This window comes from Bos mutus, chromosome 28, assembly GCF_027580195.1.
Source record: "Bos mutus isolate GX-2022 chromosome 28, NWIPB_WYAK_1.1, whole genome shotgun sequence".
Classification (NCBI taxonomy): domain Eukaryota; kingdom Metazoa; phylum Chordata; class Mammalia; order Artiodactyla; family Bovidae; genus Bos; species Bos mutus.
This window is the reverse complement of record NC_091644.1, coordinates 41,965,512-41,983,705: the sequence shown is the minus strand read 5'-3', so window position 1 is coordinate 41,983,705 and position 18,194 is coordinate 41,965,512. Positions and strand designations below refer to the sequence as shown.

General features: G+C 41.2%; 1 protein-coding gene across 8 annotated transcripts in view; it reads right to left on the bottom strand.

The window, feature by feature from the left end:
• Positions 1-18,194, bottom strand: part of TTC13 (tetratricopeptide repeat domain 13) — a 105,305-nt gene that overhangs the window by 59,266 nt on the left and 27,845 nt on the right. For 4 of the 8 annotated variants that reach the window (XM_070364940.1, XM_070364938.1, XM_070364939.1 and 1 more), the window contains exons 5-9: positions 10,946-11,011; positions 9,323-9,415; positions 6,521-6,637; positions 5,468-5,578; positions 39-121 (exon numbers count right to left, since the gene is read on the bottom strand). In XM_070364940.1, the coding sequence (XP_070221041.1) occupies positions 39-121; positions 5,468-5,578; positions 6,521-6,637; positions 9,323-9,415; positions 10,946-11,011 (470 nt within the window). The remainder of the gene's footprint in view (positions 1-38; positions 122-5,467; positions 5,579-6,520; positions 6,638-9,322; positions 9,416-10,945; positions 11,012-18,194) is intronic. The other 4 variants (XM_070364942.1, XM_070364941.1, XM_070364943.1 and 1 more) reach the window with 2 other exon arrangements.

The window sequence follows — 18,194 nt, the reverse complement described above, 5'->3', positions numbered from 1 at the left end:
ACCCTCCCTCCTACCCCGAGTATTGGTGCTTTACTCACCTGTAGGCCTGTCCCAGGCTTTTATATGCATCAATAAAATCAACTTTCTGCTTCAGAGCTTCTTTGAAGGATTCAATAGCTTCCTATAAAAAGAACACAGAAAATTATTTCATTTGCTTAACTGTTAAAATTGAGTTTCTCTCAAATTACTAAAGGACTAAAACAGTATACATAAAATACATGGTCTCTGAGTGATTTTTTCAAAATAGGAGGACTTAAAGGGAGGTAGAAACTACAATAAACTATGGGGATTTAATTTCAATAGTAAACAAATACATTACTATGAACAACAACAGAGCCTTAAGTTTCTCCTTTCAAAGTGGGAAAACAGCTTCTGTTTTTCACTAGGACTTTGACTACCAATAACAACTTCATTTTAATATCATTTACTTAATGAAAACTCTATGGAACAAAAGTAAGCCTAACAGCTGCATGAAATAATCTAAAATGATCACAACTGGCAGCATTTGAAATTAAACCAACAGGAGAGACAAAAAAGCAAGCCCAACATGAAATTACTGGTAAGACAAGAAAAAAGGCTCCTAGGATAGCCACTAAAGGATTCCCATGATCTACAAGGGAAAAGAAAGCATAAAAATAGAAGAGAAACCTTCAAGTTGAGGGGGTGGGGGGTGGTGCATGGCTCCTGCCAGCACAGCTCCAGGAGGCACTAAGGTTCCAGAACTGCACAATCTATGCTCTTGAGGGGAGCCCTGGCTGCAAAGGGACTCTCTGTGGAAACCGGTGATAAAACATGCCACTGTTTCAGAGTAAACATCCCAGGCTTACACTGGGTATTCAATGTTCTTTTCATTATGATGTTATTTATTGTAATAAAAAATAACACAGATATTTCACACATTTCCTGAGGAAAAGACATATCTTACTTAATGGCTGTAAAATATCACAACTTCTAAGAGCTTTAATTGAGAAAAAACTTAAACTCTGGCATAGATCATTTCAACTTGATTAGATAGTTCATAGGAGAAAATCATTAGAGATATCAAATGCCTTGCACATGATAGGCACTCAATAAATATTTAATGCCCTGGTAGATACACAAAATAGTTTTGCAAAAGTTAACAATATTGAGTCTTTTCAGAAAGTCATTCATCCCCTGCTTCTTGATTTTCTCAGGGGAGGCCAGCAGGCCAAGAGAGGCTGGCTTTGAAACTCTTCAAAGGCAATACTGGGGACAAAACCTCCTCATTAAGGAATCTCACTGAATAGCTACTGTTTGGGAGACAGATGAAAATGGATAACTTTTTAACACTGAAGAAATGTTAAAGACCACTCTTAATTAGACTACCTGCTGCGACACAGTCTTGATCTTTCAGGATTTTTACAACTGCATTTTTAATTCAACAAACATGTATTGAGTGCCCACTATGTGCCAGGGACAGCAGGAGGTAAGGGGACATGAAGAGGGGCAGGTCATCATCTCTGCCCTCTAAGCACTCGCAGTATCATTAGAAAGCCAATTACGTAACCAGGTTACTAGAATACAAACTAAGAGCTACAACAGAGATATGAGTAAAAGTCTCCGGGAAAAAAAGAGAAAGAAACGACTGACTGAGCCCGGGAGAGCAGAAGAGGCTACAGGGAGGAGGTGACAACCGAGCTGGGTCTTAAAGCACAAGGAGTTTGGTAAAGAAAGACGGCATCGTGGACAGGAGAGGTGGTACCACACAGGGGCACAGAGCGCTCGCTGACACAGGGAAAGTCAGAGGGGCAGGGGTGCAGGGTGCACGGGTAGGAGCCGGGGAAAGGGAGAGCGGAGGCCAGAAGCGAGGGCCTCTCTGTGCTCCACAGTCTGGGTGCTGCCCTGAAGCAACAAGGACTGAGGGCTGTGAGGAGGGGGACACCTCACAAAGTTTACTCTTCAGAGAGATGATAACTGCTGGCAAAAACAGAAAAGACACACTGGAGAGGGGGAAGGATGGAACCCAGGTGAGAGGTGGCTGCAGTGGTCCAGGCAAGAGATAATCAAAGCTCAGACTGAGACAGTGTCTCTGAGGAGAGAAAAGAAGGGTCGAATTCAGGAGAGATTTTTAAAAGGCACACTAAGACAGAATGTGGTGGCTATCGGGATGAGGGAGAGGAGTGGGCAGGAAGAGCTGAGGCTGGGAGCCTGGGTGGAAGGCAGGGCTTAACCATCGTGAAGAAGTATAGGAAGACGGACAGCCGTGGGGCGGGGGAGGGTGTGAGTCCACCGGGACGTGTGAAGTCTGGAGCATTTGTGGACGTCTGCTGGAGATGCCCAGGGGACATCTGCTGCCCACTGCACTTACAGCATGCTTGGACGCCACAGTTCTTCAAAGTCTGATTTCTCTTCAGCTTTTAAGAGTCTTTGGTTTCGGGGTTCCTGTCTAATCACTGCACAGCTCTCTACCTCATTCTGCCAAAGAGGGGACATAGCAGAATCAAGATTTTAAGCCATTGGGAACAAAGAAACTACGTTTGTTGAACCTATCTCTAAGCACATGAACTGGCTCTGAAGTCGTCTGCATAGCAAATGCAATCATCACCATTTAAGTCGCCATCTTCCTTACTAGCTGGGAGGCGGCCATCACCCTGGGACTGTTCAGCATAAGTGAACAGAACCATAACAGGTAACCCTCAAAGTAAAGGATTATAAAAATGAGTGTTCAGAATATACCATTTTTGAAACATCCTTACAAAATGAGTAGAATTCAACAGAAAAGTTTCTGCTGTTTTTATTACCTAGGAATATCCAAAATGTCTGATGTATCTACTGAATTGGACAACTGTGAAATTTGTCATGTAATATACCCTAATATATTTCTAATGTATTATATCACAAATTAAATAAGCAACCGTCCACTTAATTTCAGGACTATTGACCTGGAGAGACCACCCTTAGGATACAAAGATAGCTCAGACTCGTTGGTCCATTTAATACTTTGTCTCTACATTTAACAAGAAAAAGACAGATATCTAAACTAGGTTCATTAATTTAATTAAGGCATTTCACCACTCAGTTTTCCAATCTCTGTAACGGGGACACCCTCTGCTCCTTCTATACATCATGGTGATGCCGCTGGGATGAATGAGACAATACGTAAACACTCTGACTTCCTTGGACAGCAGATCTACAAAATGCAAAAAGAAAGTTCCCGTCTATTACACACATCACTGCCGTGTTGGTGAGCGTGGTGAAAAGGAAGAAAGCCCAAATCGCTTGGTGAGACTGGTTCATTGAGGGGCTTCTAACACTCAGAGGATGAAAGCATTGTTTCTAGGTTTTCATCAGGTAGATGTGAAAGAAACCAAACTGAATTTTAGTCCATGTTCGGTTTCTATTCAGTGTCTCTATTACCACTCTTTTCTGACAAAATTCTTTTTGAAATAACACAAAGGGCCCTTCTTGCCTACATTCCTCAATGTGGCTTAAAAGTGAAATCAACTGTTTACATTTGTTTACTTTAAAAAAATATTTTTACCCTCTCGGTACTAATAATTGGCATTTTTTTCTATTTCAAAATTCTCTCTCCTTCATGTGATACTCAAGGGATAGATTCTGAACACAGTATTGTAATTCTGAATTTTTTAATTGAAGGTGACTTGAAGGTAAAGAGAATATGAGAGGAATAGAGGGCAGAGACAAAATAAACTGGAAGAAATCATCTGGAAGCTGCTCAAAGCACATTTTAAATAACTCAAAGCTTACTGCCTGTCTGAATCCTGAGGGGGACAGAAAGGGTCCTTATTAGGACCACCTCTGCACACTTGCAAAAATGGAGATGAAGTATATGAAATAAGATTTGCAAAATTAATTCCTTCTAGTTTGATTTTTAATGGATGGGAGTTAATTTTTTTTTAGAGTCTATAAGACTTAAGATTAAATTCTCACATGGAAAATAATCTATAATACCAGATTTATGTTTACAGTTTATAAAGGACTTTCACACATTTTATTTCATGTAATTCTCACTCCCACTTCGAGAGACACAGGGTAGCATCATCTCTACCCAATAAATGTGGAAGGAAAGGCTGAAAGAATTGAAGCAGCATGTCCAGCAGTGCAGATAATAAGATTCAGAGCAAGAGCTCAGAGCACAACCTTCCAATTCAACGCTCTGCCCTTGAAATTTACCCCACTGATACTTATTGAGCACCTACTATGTGACAGGCACCATCTGTAACATGGAGGATTTATAACTCGTGGCCTTTTAAAAGGTAAACCTTCTCCCCATCCTCCAAGTGAGTGTGTTTATGTGTGTGTCAGATCCTCAGAGTTATTTTCAATGATAACATCCATGTATTCTTCTCTGCTACGTGCTACTGAAGCTCTTCCCACCTTCCAAAGTTCAGGTTAAGTGCAACCTAATCTGAATTCTCCGCCTCCTGGTCAGAATGAGTGTCTTCACCTAGCCGGGTGGACTGTCTGTGGCTCTCAGGCCAGCCTGTCTTCAATCAGGCAGTTTGAACGTGCCAGGCCTGGGGTGAGAGCCAGAGCTCCACCCTCAGCTGTGTTTCTGCCCCTCACCCTGGCAAGAGTGAAGCTACTGCAGGAGAGGCTCCTGGAACAGGCTTGGAGAAGGCAGAGTCCCAGCAGAGGAGGGGTGGGCAGCTGGTGGTGACTTTCAGCCCCACTCAGCTGAGACAGAGCATCTCCTTTGTCCCTTGACCCCTCCTCCTGACAGAGTCTTCAAGCAACAGTGCGGGGACCCCTCCTGCAGCCCCCAGAGCCCCCCCAGGCCATCTGACCACTCCTGACCTGAATGAGGCAGCATCTCCTGGTCAGCCCCTATCCTTACCCTCTTCAGTCACCGCCACATCAGCAACCATTTCCTTAGTACAGATTGAATCTCAACTTTCTATTTCCCCTAAATCTAGACTTTAGAGCTCCTCCGGGCCTACCAGCTAAAGTCAAAATGCTCAGCAGAGTGCTCTTGACCTTCCAGGACTCCCTTCCCAAGCATGGGTGTGTCTCCCAGGTCATTACTCACACCTCCCTCTCAGCCTCAGAGTCCTTCCCAACCATGCTCTGCTTTCCGAGTCAAGATGATGTCCACTTATTCTCTGGACCTTCCTAACTCCTGAGTTCAAATGAGAGCTTCTCACCATGGCTTCCAAAGCACGCTGCTGATATTACTTTCTTTGGTTTATTCACCACGTGATAAATCATATGTGGAGAAAGGCTTTGTAAACTGCGTCTGTCCTAAGCGTAAAGCATTATTCCTCCCTTATAACCTTTCATCCTCTCCCTTTCGCACCTTCCTCCAAGTACGTATCAGACAGTAGGAGCTCAATGAATTTGTTGATTCAAACTACTTTCTAAAATAAACCAACTGGACATGTGAGATGTCATTTCAAAACCTGCCAGACTAAAGCCCGGCTCAGTCCCTCCCTCCACGGGGAGATCTAGCATCCCTGCAGGTACACGTATCGCACAGCACTTTCACCTTCAGAAGTCCTCTGTGAAAGAAAGTTAAACCTTTGTATAGCATAGCTATGGGCTGGTTTTTGTTCAGTTCTAAGGACTGCTGAAAGTCTTCATGGGCTGTTGCATAGTCCTACAAAAAGGAGAACGAAAAAAAAATAAAGTAGTATTCGTTAGATATTGGACATGTCCTACTTTTGATCGATAGAGGAAAAAAAAAATTCCCAATTTATTCTGTGCCCTTTCTGGCTTTAAAGGAAACATTTCATGACTACAAATATTAGAAGCATGCTTACACTGTTGAAAGAGCTGATTTTAATTGATGAGAGAAACTCACAAAGGTCTAATTTAAGCATACTGTCTCAACCACAAAAGAATATTATTTTAAATACTATTAAAGTCATAATCTGCTATAGATACTTTACAAATTAGTATTATTACAAAATAATTCCATTATTTTGATGTCTAAAATAATTATAATATAGATCAACCTTAAAATGTGTTATACTGAGGTTTTTTTAAATCTATTTCCTTTTGCAATAGAAAATTATTATTGAAATGACTGTAAACCAACAAAAATAGCTATGGCAATTATAAATACCACTCATGATAAAAGGTAATCTTGCTAGGTTGAGAAGCTACAGTCTAGGAAGCCACATTAGTTCAGGTGATGATTCTCGGGCTGTGATACCCAAAGAAATTCAAACCCTTAAGTTTAATGATCACATTGATAACATGCACACCTGCTTCTCTATGCTGACATTTCCAAGAAAAGTTAAGGTATAATCTGTAAACCAAATTTCTCTTTTTCTGTTTCCCACTCTTTCTTTTTTCCCCTAGCCCAGAATTAGTTACTGCTGACAATTCAAGCAAGAAAATGTGTTTCTGGTACTTAATATTTCTCCACTGAGTTCAATTTCAGCTACAGAAAATGCTTTCATAATTGTCTTATATCGCAAACTATTAATCTACAGCCCCAAACCCAAATCTACCAAATAGTAACTTTCTGAAGTAGAAGGAGAGCTGAAATTTTTACCACCATGAAAGGACACATCTCAAGGCAAAAATAATTCACCTCTGATATGAAGTACAGGGTCCCGCGATGTCTGTACAGCCGTGCTGAGGGCTGAAGTTGAATAGCTTTAGTGAGATCATTCACTGCTTCATTAATTCGTCCCAGCGGGGACAGAATCTATAAACCCAAAAATGTAATTAGGGGAGAAAAGTCCCAGTGACTGCCCCTACAACTGCCAACGCTTTTGACTTTTCAAGTCTGCTTTACCACCCCACACTTACAATGCAACTGTCTCAGCAGCCTAGAACCCTTGACTCCACGTACTGTGCAGTGAAATTCAAAGTCAACAGCTGAGGGGCTGCCGACCTTATCCAGTCAAGGCGATGCTGAAGAACTACGATCATGGCAACTGCCCTGTCCCTGTTTCATGTTCTGTCTCATAACGGATGTTGCTTTTCTTGAAGTGCAACCATTTTTCCCCAACCTCTCATTTACCTTTCAGAACAAAATTTGGCATGTCAAATTAATCTGAAATTTAACTCTAAACCATTAAAACAGAGGAACTGATAAACACAGATTGGAGTCCCCATGGTATCTAGCTACGCCATCTGTGGTATTAAGTGCTAAATGGCAATTTCTGGGATTCCAGGTGTTGTGGAAGCCCTCTGATGTGAACAACTCTCAACTCATCAGTTATGATCTGCAAGGTAATGAAAAAACATCTGCAGGCCTGTTCTGAACGCTCTTTTGATCCAGCAGTCAGCTGTGTTCAGGCAACAATGGCAACACAGAAGACAGCTCAGAATGCACAAGTCCACCCAAAGACGTAAGATAATCCAAGATGGGTACCAGTATTCATGCAGTCAAGCTCAAGCAATTCATCTGGAACAAATGTTCTTAAATTAGGGTTAAATCTGTTTTTATCACAGGTCATTTCCATCAAGTTTTACTAACTGGTTTCCTCCTCTGCAGGAACTTAAAAACCAGCAAGAGAGAAGATTGAGGCAGGCACACCACCAGTAGCAAGAGAGACAGCTCAGAGAGAGGAAAGAAATGGAATATGTGCCCTTAGAATTCAAGAAACATAGTGGTCTAGGGTTATATTTTAGAAGGAAAAATATCCCAACCTAGTATATTAGTATTAACATAACTGAATGATTGCACCCTAGCACAAAAATCAATATGCATAATAATGACCAGAGTAACTAAAAAAGGTTAAATTACATTCACTAAATATAGACAATTTCAGAAAGTATAAAAGTGAAAAGTTTCTCATAAAACAATTTCTGACATAAACAAATAGTATATTGTAATTTAGCTGGAAAATTCACTATATCATGATATTATTGCCTGACAATGCCAGAAAAGGGGGATATTACTATTTATTTTTAAGATCATTGGAAATCACTTTTCTGATTACCAATATCATTCTGGGTATACAATTAGCTTTTTATTAGTTATACAAATTTTTCAAAGCTGCCAAATCAGTCTTCTAAGTGCACTTAATTAAATTCATGCTTTACCGTAACATTTTAGCAGAGCATCAGTGTGATGGCAGGGAAGAACCCAGCACCCACTCCCTGGAGCAGAGCGTCACCAAGTGAGCTGCCCAGTGCTCACCCTAAAAACCAACAGGCCTCTCATGCAGCAGCGAACAGATTACAGTCATTCAACCCTTAGGGTAGCAATCCAAAACAGACGAGAGGTAATGAATTCTTTCATTATTTGAGAAAGAATTTCTTTCAGAAAGCCAAATCCCCAATAAAGCAAAAAAACTCATTTTAAGAAACTGAACTGTAATTTAACACACTATAATTTTGAGAACAAAAACATCACAAATGCAGTTTTAAAAATACTAAAACATTTCCCCTTCCCTTGCTTGTTAAGCTTTCGCCCTCAAAAGAAGGAGGAAAAGTCATTTGTCCCTTTAGTCCAGCTACGAAATCCCACCAGAACAGATAATTAAAAGTTAAGTTCTAGTCAGATTGAAAATATTAACATAAATTCTACAGCTCTTAATATGGTTAAATGTGCAATAAAATAAATACAATAGGAAACTTGGATAGTTTACTATTGTTTAATGAAAATGGTAAAATGGACATGTTTCATTTAAAAACATTAAAAGGGGTGCCTTGCAGAGTCCTTTCTCTGGCCTGAACACCCTTCTCCACCTTGTTCCCCAGGACATGGTTCCTACCCAGCTCCAGCATCACCTCCTCAGCGAGACCTCTGCAGATACTGCCAATGCCTGTCCCCTTGCCAGTCTGTCCCAGGGATCCAGCAGACCATGTTTTTCTGCCCCTGAACAAGTGCCCACTCCGTGGTGTCCGCTGTCACACGTATTACCTGGAACTGTCTCCACCTTGAGTCCTAAGTTCCGGTTATGGTCACCCTTACCTAGTCTACATCTCCATGTAGGTGGTGTATCTCCTAAGAATTAGATACAAGTGAGCGCGCACACACACACACACGCGCGCGCGCTTCGAAAGGCAATAGACCTCATTTGATCACACTGCCATACTGTTTTGCCAAATAAAGTATGTCATATACACAGTAAACACATATGTCATATTTTTCAGTGAACATGGACAGTGGTGGTTCACATCATAAGTGTATTTTAATACTAAATGTTACTAATACATGTTAAATCAGCAAAGATTTAACATGGTAAATCAGGAAAGAGTATCACTCAGCCCATAGTTTTCTAGTAATTTCAACTGTTTAAATGCATTATGTACCTATGGAGGAAAACACAATAGGTATACAGGAGGCTTAAAATTTATCAGCAATAAAATAAAAGGAAAAAAAAATCTGAAAAATTTTAAAATCCAATAACAGAGGGAAAAAGAAAACCACACTCACTTCTGCTCGCTGCTCAAATACCTCTGGACGATCTGGTTCCAAGGTAATTACTCGGCTCAGTTCGAACAGAGCAAGCTCAGCGTTCTTAATGTCCTTGAAAAGGCATTAGCTCAGTGTGAGATGCACTGTTACGCAAAGCCAGCTTGAACAGACTTCTGAAAAAACTAATAATTTAGTAATGACATAACTATTTATTTAGAAATAAACAGGAACTTAGCTTCTGTGTAAGAGATCTGCCAAGTTAAATAAGCTGTAATTGTTTAACTTGCTCAAGTCTACCTACCCACGTTGGACTTGGCTACCTAGCACAGATTCTTGGCTACGTCTAGCACAGGTGGCAAGATGTTTTCTCAATTTAACCTATTTAAACAGTACATCAGCCGATTTCAAGGGATGAGCATGTGGACACCAGTGTGCAAAATGATGCTGACCAGTGGCAATGTGGGAACAGAGGAGCCAAGTTAGTGTCAGTCAAAACCCCTCTGGGCCTATACACCTACTCCTAGAGGAGCCTAGGTAAGCCTGTTCTCTTTAAAATTTACACATTACTTTCATATCAAAAATACATGAGGATGTTACTTTTACATTAAAAGTACATTAAAGATATAAGCAAATTTCACATCAAGATATAAAATGAAGAGAGATGAGAATAAGGAAGAAGCAGCTTATCTCTGACCTTTACTAGGGCAACTCTGATCATTTACTGATGCCCTGAAACTAAGTAGGGCTACTTACTGATGCTCCCTTCCTAAACATCTTCATCATTTCCAAACCTGAGTTCCTGTGCAGTCTGCTTTCTTATGTCCCAGAAGCATACAATATTATACAAGATTTCTCCAATAGGCCAGCAGGCAATTAGGACAATTGCTTTTTAATTCACAAAAATACCAAGTGACATTTCTCTCTAAAAGCATAATTTCATTTGAATATTTTTAATATAAAAGAAAAAAGCTCATGTATAATGTTCAAGACTGAAAATTTGGACATCTGACCTAGACCACTGCATTATTTACTATATAATCTCAGGAAGGTCTTCATTTTTACACCAAAGTGCCTTTGTTTGACCAAAAAATATACTTATTATAACCTTCTTCCCACACTCCTCAGAGAAATAAGTGAAATAAGGCTCCAAAGATATATCTATCTAAGAATAATATATAACAAATTTAAAATAATTTACTTTTCATAATATTTTACAAAAAAACTTCTGTTATTCTATTCAACCTTTAAAAATTGAAGGGTTCTAAGTACTGTAAACTGTTGATACCCAGTTTCTCTCTTACACCAATGAGTATTTCTCAGGGATTCTGTCAAGGTCTCATGCTTTTCTTGGCTTATGTTCAGTTCATCATGAACTAAAGTTTAGACTGGCAAAGGCTGTCCTTTTAGAATAGAAAGTGAGGTGAAACTGACCTCAGAAGACCTGGGCAGAAATTGCCAGCCCTCTACTTTCCAGCCACTTGACCTTGAGGAAGTCCCCTGTGGCCACTGTCTCATCTGTGAACTGGGACACTACCACCGCTGTCCGATCAGAGCTCAGAGAGCAGGGAGGGGCTCCATGGAAACCCTGGTCTGAGTCCAGCCATGTAGACACTATGGTAAGCGTGACTATTCCATACTCACATGTAGTCCCTTCTTTCCATAGGCTATCCCTCGGCCATAAATTGCACTAACCAGATCAGGCTCCTCCTAGTCAGACCAAAACAGAAACACGTCAAAAACTATAAACAAAACAAAACGAATCAGTTTCTGCTTAAAGCACGTTAATGCTGCAAATGACAGCTCTATGTTATGCTGCCATCACTCCTGTCAATCAATACACAGTCCCCGACCAAAAGAGTCTACATTTTTAAAACTCATTTGAATGAGACACGAATAAGAGATTTACATTTTAAAACACTAAAAAAATAAAACCAATATTACTGCGCTTTGTGCTAGCTTCTTTCACACAGTCATCTTATTTAAATTGTAATCCTCTCAACAACTCTATATTGGCAGCACCAGCAGTCACAGCACAGAGAGAAAACGGGTGCTCAGAGAAGCAGAGACAGGAGTAGTGGACTGGGTGATGCCTCTTCCTGGTTCATCTGTTTTCAGACAGTCATGAAATAATCTGAGAAGGAAAGAACCCATCACAGCCAGCTCAATGAGGAACAAGAGATGAGTTGGCTCCACAATCTATCAGGTATTAATATAATACAATCCTCTAATAGGTCAGAATAAGAACCAAACCTTTCTTGCAACCTGCTCCCATGTGCCCTGGATAAAACGCCTCTTGAGCCCAAGGACAGAGTCTGCTGCCCCTCCATCAAGTCCCATACACCGGCCAGCGGTATGAACTGCCTCACTTGCAGAGTGAAACACCACTTGTCAGCAGGTAACCTGTGCAACTCTTACCCTCTTCTTTGAACCCTTCCCTATACATTGGAGAAAAAAGAGTACATAGCTTCTGGCTATCAGGTCCTGAGTGAAGAATTTAACAGGACTACATCAGATGATGTATCTTGCAGACCAATCTATAATCAGTTTCAAATCTGCGACTGTCTGCCAGTATTGTAGAAAAAGACATATCAACTTAAATGATAAGTAAATGGGAAAAAACAAAGGATAAGATGCTATTCACTAAAAAACAACGCCCCCAAAAAAGGCTACCATAAACAGAATCAGGTACACCACATCAAGTAGTAAGTTGGTACATCACTGGTTGGGGCTTCCCTGGTAGATCAGACAGTAAAGAGTTTGCCTGCAATGCGCGGGACTCAGGTTCAATCCCTGGGTCAGGAAGATCCCTGGAGAAGGAAATGGCAACCCACTCCAGGATTCTTGCCTGGGACATCCCATGGATGGAAGAGCCTGGTGGGCTACACCCCATGGGGCCGCAAAGAGTCAGACACCACTGAGTGACTAACACACAACAAGGCATCAGTGGTTACAACCCAGCCAGCAGACGGGCCTCACGGTATATGGAAAGTTGAAATAAGTAAACAATTACAGATTTCTAGCTTCTCTTGGAAAATAAAAAAATCCAACAATGACGGACTCACACTTGGGCATGAGAATGTGAGAACATGACGGCAACAACAAAACCCAACTAGAGCGAAGTACTGGATGCCTATTTACAAGGATATGCATTCACCAGCTCACCATGAGCCTCTACAGTACATCAACTCACTTTGCTCATTTAATTTGCTTCTCTGGCTCCCATATAGTCTTGGATCTCTGATTTACCACATGTGTGTATCTGACATGAAAGGCTGCCCACGCTATTTGCTAACTGGAGAATGACAGAAGAATGGCAGTCACCTCCTATAAATAAGGCTTGTGTACGATTATGTGGGTCAATATGTGCACAGAAAAATGCTCCCCAAAACACTAACGGTAATCTTCTCTGGAAAGTGGGATTACTAGATATCTTCCTATTCTGCTTAATACACTGATGCATTCCTTTTAATTGTTTAACACACACATACGTTTATAATCAGGAAAAAAAAAATGTTAAGTAAAACATATTACAGAAAGTAATAGAAAACTTTACTATCAATTGAAAATATTGTATTTAAATAAATTAAATACAAAACTTATTATAAATTATAGAAGATTTAGAAAATGAAGAAAAGCAAAAAAAAAAAGAAGGTAAAGGGCACCCTATAATTCTATCACCTGGAGATAAAACTTCAACATTTAAATATTCTTCCTGGCTGAAAGAAAGGCAGAGCAAGTAGTCTGGGAGTGGGATCCAGGGCCAGAGGTTAAGGAAAAGCAGGAAAGAGAGCTCCCCATTGAGGAATCAAACTAAGACAGTCTTCACGTGTTTCCCTAGGACGGGCACCTGCCGGAAGACAGCACAGTGACAGCAGCACCTCGTCCAGGCTGGGCAGAGCGGGCGGCTGGAGATCCCATGCTGCTCATGCCTGCTGAGGACGGGCTCCGGTGAAAGCAAACCCCACTTTCAGATGTGTCTCCAAACACACTATCCAAGAAGCTTTTCTCCTCAACTGAGAAAATTTTTATAACAAATGACAAGAGGTAAATTAGAAAAAAAAGTATATTTAATAAAGAGTTATGGCACTGATGAACCTTCTGTGGGGCAGGAATAGAGATGCAGACATAGAGGATGCACGTGTGGACGCAGGAGGGGACAGAGCGGGTGGGATGAATCGAGAGAGTAGCACTGACGTATCTACACTGCTGCTGCTGCTAAGCGCTTCAGTCATGTTCGACTCTGTGCGACCCCACAGACGGCAGCCCACCAGGCTCCTCCGCCCATGGGATTTTCCAGGCAAGAGTACTGGAGTGGGTGGCCATTGCCTTCTCCGGACGTATCTATACTACCATGTGTAAAACAGGCAGCTAGCAGGCAGCTGCCGTATAGCACAGGGAGCTCAGCTTGGTGCCCTGTGATGACCTGCAGGTGGGATGGGGAGTGGGAGGGAGGCTCAAGAGGGAGGGGATATATGTATATTTATGACTGATTTGGGCTTCCCTGGTAGCTCAGCTGGTAAAGAATCCGCCTGCAATGCAGGAGGCCCCAGTTTGATTCCTGGGTCAGGAATATCTGCTAGGGAAGGGATAGGCTACCCACTCCAGTATTCCTGGACTTCCCCACCTGCAATGTGGGAACCGTGGGTTCGATGCCTGGGTTGGGAAGATCCTCTGGAGGAGGGCATGGCAACCCACTCCAGTATTCCTGCCTGGAGAATCCCCATGGACAGAGGAGCCTGGTGGGCTACAGTCCATGGGGTCACAAAGAGTCAGACACAACTGAGTGACCAAGCACAGCACAGCACACATGGCTGGTTCATATTGTACAGCAGAAACCAATACAACATCGTGAAGCAATTACCCTCCAATAGAAAAAAATTAAAAATAAATAGTTATTCTTGTTTGACTGACATTTTCATATACCCTGTGGCCACACCAGCCACTCTGGAAGTCACCCTCATCTCCTCAGCCAACACACCTTCTCAAGAAATCCTGGCAGTTTCATCTCCTGATCCAGCAGCCACTTCCTCTCATGTGGCTACTGCAATGGCCTTAACCACTTCCTGTTTCTTCCCATCCAGTCTCCAGGCCCATATTAAGAGTTAACTAACACTAAGTCTGATCATGACACTTCCCTGGCTGAAACTATTCATTGGCTTCCCAACACCTACAACAGCAAAATTCAAACATTTTTCACTTTAAGAAATACATTTTACACTGTAACGCAGAACATTCATACATATATACATAAATATACACACAAACACATCAGAAACAAAAATTTCACTAAGTCTCATCAAGCCTTGATGTACACAACGTTATCTGATATTTCCTTATCAGCTGTATTTCATTTAAAAAGTGTTAGTCTTGACTCATCAATTAATTTCAGCACCTACTAAAGGGTCCTCAGAATTTGAAAAACAGTGAGGTGACATCTAAATGCCTTTGCAAAAATCACTGATCACTTTTCTACATCACCATTCACCTCCTTTCACTCCCCTACTCCCAATTAATACTCTAAAAATTGGCATTACTTAGTAGTTCCCTGGAGAAGGCAATGGCAACCCACTCCAGTACTCTTGCCTGGAAAATCCCACAGACGGAGGAGCCTGGAAGGCTCCGCAGTCCATGGGGTCGCTGAGGGTGGGACATGACTGAGCAACTTCACTTTCACTTTTCACTTTCATGCATTGGAGAAGGAAATGGCAACCCACTCCAGTGTTCTTGCCTGGAGAATCCCAGGGATGGGGGAGCCTGGTGGGCTGCCATCTATGGGGTCGCACAGAGTCGGACACAACTGAAGTGACTTAGCAGCAGCAGTAGTTCCCTAGATGCAACATGGGCTCCCAAGTTGGGTGCATTTGCAAATGCTCTCATCTGCCTGAAACACTCACCCATTGTCTCTATGCCCAGGAAAATCTTTCCATCCTCCAAGTCTCAGCTTAAACACCCCCTCTTTTCTAACTCCTTACAGATGCCCCTGGAAAATAGGTATGCTCCTCTCCTCTGTTTCACTATATGTCATATGGATGTTAGTCATTCTTTCAATAAATATTTACTCAGGGCCAGCTATGAGCATGTCCCATCCCATGTGCTACAAATACCACAGGAAGAAAAACCAACACAGATGGCAAAAGATTCTTGCTTTCTTGGAGCACAGCCAAAGAACCAAAAATATAAATGTTACACCCTCAGTAAGTGTAAGAGAGATCAATGGTGCTTTATAAGATGTATAAAGATTTAAATACCTGGACTGAGATCTTAGGGGGTGGGGGAATCCCAGAATGACTGGACCAGATGGTGCAAAGACTCTGAGGGAAGCAAGGAATACGGCATCTCCAAGCTGAGGTTGGAGAAGCAGGTAGGAACCATATTAAAGATTTTTATCTTTAACCTAAAACCAACAGCAAAGTATATGAGTGTTTAAAGTACATGTTTGTATGGTGTGCACATGTGCATGTGTGTGGAGGGTGTGAGGAGAGAAGCCAGGAAATGTTGGCCCCATCTGTCATCTGGCAGATCAAAGTGGCTGGCCATGGTTTGAACAGAGCTGGGAGCAGCAGATGGATGAAGGAGATACTTAGGAGATATACAGACAGAGCTGTGATGAAGTAAGAGACACACATATGTGTGAAACATGTTGTAACCCTATGGAGGGGGCCACTCATTGAGCTTGGTGACACGAAGGTATGACTAGAGATTCTTTTTCAGTTGTGGGTGGGGGAATGTGGCAGGTTCAGGGCAGAGTATGCCGTTGAGCTGGAACCCGTAATACTAGACTATGACCGTGATAACAATCACAATAACTAAACATCCTTTGCTGCTGCTGCTGCTGCTAAGTCGCTTCAGTCGTGTCCGACTCTGTGCGACCCCATAGACGGCAGCCCACCAGGCTCCCCCGTCCCTGGGATTCTCAAGACAAGAACGTTGTTGTAAATTGAACGGACAAAACCTAAATACTTTACAGATGCATGTTATTCAAGTTTCCTCTATTATTCAACTTATTTTTTTTTTTAGAATTCTTTTCCAACAACATAAAAGAATATACAATTATTGTGTATGTGTGCTAAGTTGCTTCAGTCGTGTCTGAATCTTTGCGACCCGATGGACTCTAGCCCTCCAGGCTCCTCTGTCCATGGGGATTCTCCAGGCAAGAATACTGGAGTGGGTTGCATGCCCTCCTCCAGAGGATCTTCCCAACCCAAGGATCTAACCCACATCTCTTATGTCTCCTGCATGGCAGGCGGGTTCTTTATCACTAGCGCCACCTGGGAAGCCTCATATAATTATTGCGGTTGCTATCATACCACAATACAGTCTAGTATAACAGGTTCCTAAATTTAATTGGTAGGTTTCATTACTTTTTTTGATTGATACAACTTTATTATTTTATCACGGGCTTTGGATGTTAACAATAAGATACAATTCTTTCTTTATGAAATGTTACAATGAACTATTTTTTCAAATAAAAAATGTTTATTTCTAAAAACAATTTGAGCTCAGAATATCATTTTGAAGTATTTTTAAATACATGAGTTTAATAATATTTACACTTTATAACATTTTCAGAATTTTAAATGAATTAAACTAATATTTCAATTGTCCAATATTATTCACCTTATGCAAATACAAAATCATGATATAATAAGATAGCTTACTGGAGTCAGGTCCACTTAGATGTCTCAAATCAAAAAAAAAATTTTTTTTTAAACCCATAAATGTCTAATTTACCATACTGATTATATTATTTACATAGTGATTTTAAAATTTACAAATATTCATTTTTCCACCACAAGGTTGGCTTTTTGTTTAAACCTGCAAGTCACTGGATCAAAGACAAAGAAGTAAAAAATGACACTGCACAGCAATGTTCGGAGGACTGAGTTCTGTGTGAGTGGCAGGTGCACATACGTATGTACATAAGCAAGACTACAAGATCACGAGCAGAGGAATGTTTTACATTTTCTCTGCTAATGTTAAAAAAACCCAAAGTTCTCTCATGAATTCAGTTCCATTACAATCAGATCAGAATCAGATGAGTTCAAAGTCACACAACTAATAGCAAAGGTCAACTGCCTCATTGAACATCATCACAGTACTTGGGTCACCCAGCCCTGCATGAGCATCGAAGCAGCACAGAAATCAGGAGAGGTTCCTGCTTTCCAGAACACTACGATGGAGGCACCAACACGTGTGGAAAGGACACAAAGACATGGATATGGAGACAACACCGATTGACAAGCTTTTAAAATCAAGAGTTTCCAACCAAGATGGACAGAGCTAATAAATCTCGCAATTGTGTTCAGTTGGAAACTGTGATGCTCAGGGAATACTGTCTTCCTTTAAAGATGTGCCAAACAACCCATATTTGGATAAATATTAAAATGAACACATTGAAACAACAAAGATTATAGAAATATCCCATAAGTTTCTTCTTGATCCTGCAACTAAGCCAATGAGAAGGTACAAAAGCTTAACATCAAAAGGTCATTCTGGAATATAAGTGTCCTCGTGCATAGATCCAAATTTCACATTACATGATCTTATATATACAGTAACTATAATAAAATCCCAGCACCCATGGCGCCATTTGTCTTCAGCTTTCTATGAATGGAATCTGATTCCATGCGTTGTTGCTTCATGCTGGAGCTTGCAGTCTGTCCAAGAGAAACATTTTGTCAAGAGTTAACGAGCTAAAAAGGAAATGGCAACCGACTCCAGTATTCTTGCCTGGGAAATCCCATAGACAGAGGAGCTGGGCCGGCTACAGTCCATGGTTTTGCAAAGAGTCAGACCAGACTTCGCTGACGAAACAACAACAACAACAAACTAAAAAAACTGGAAAAGTTTGTCTGTGAACAGTTATCACTGAAGATTTGCTAAGGTATGA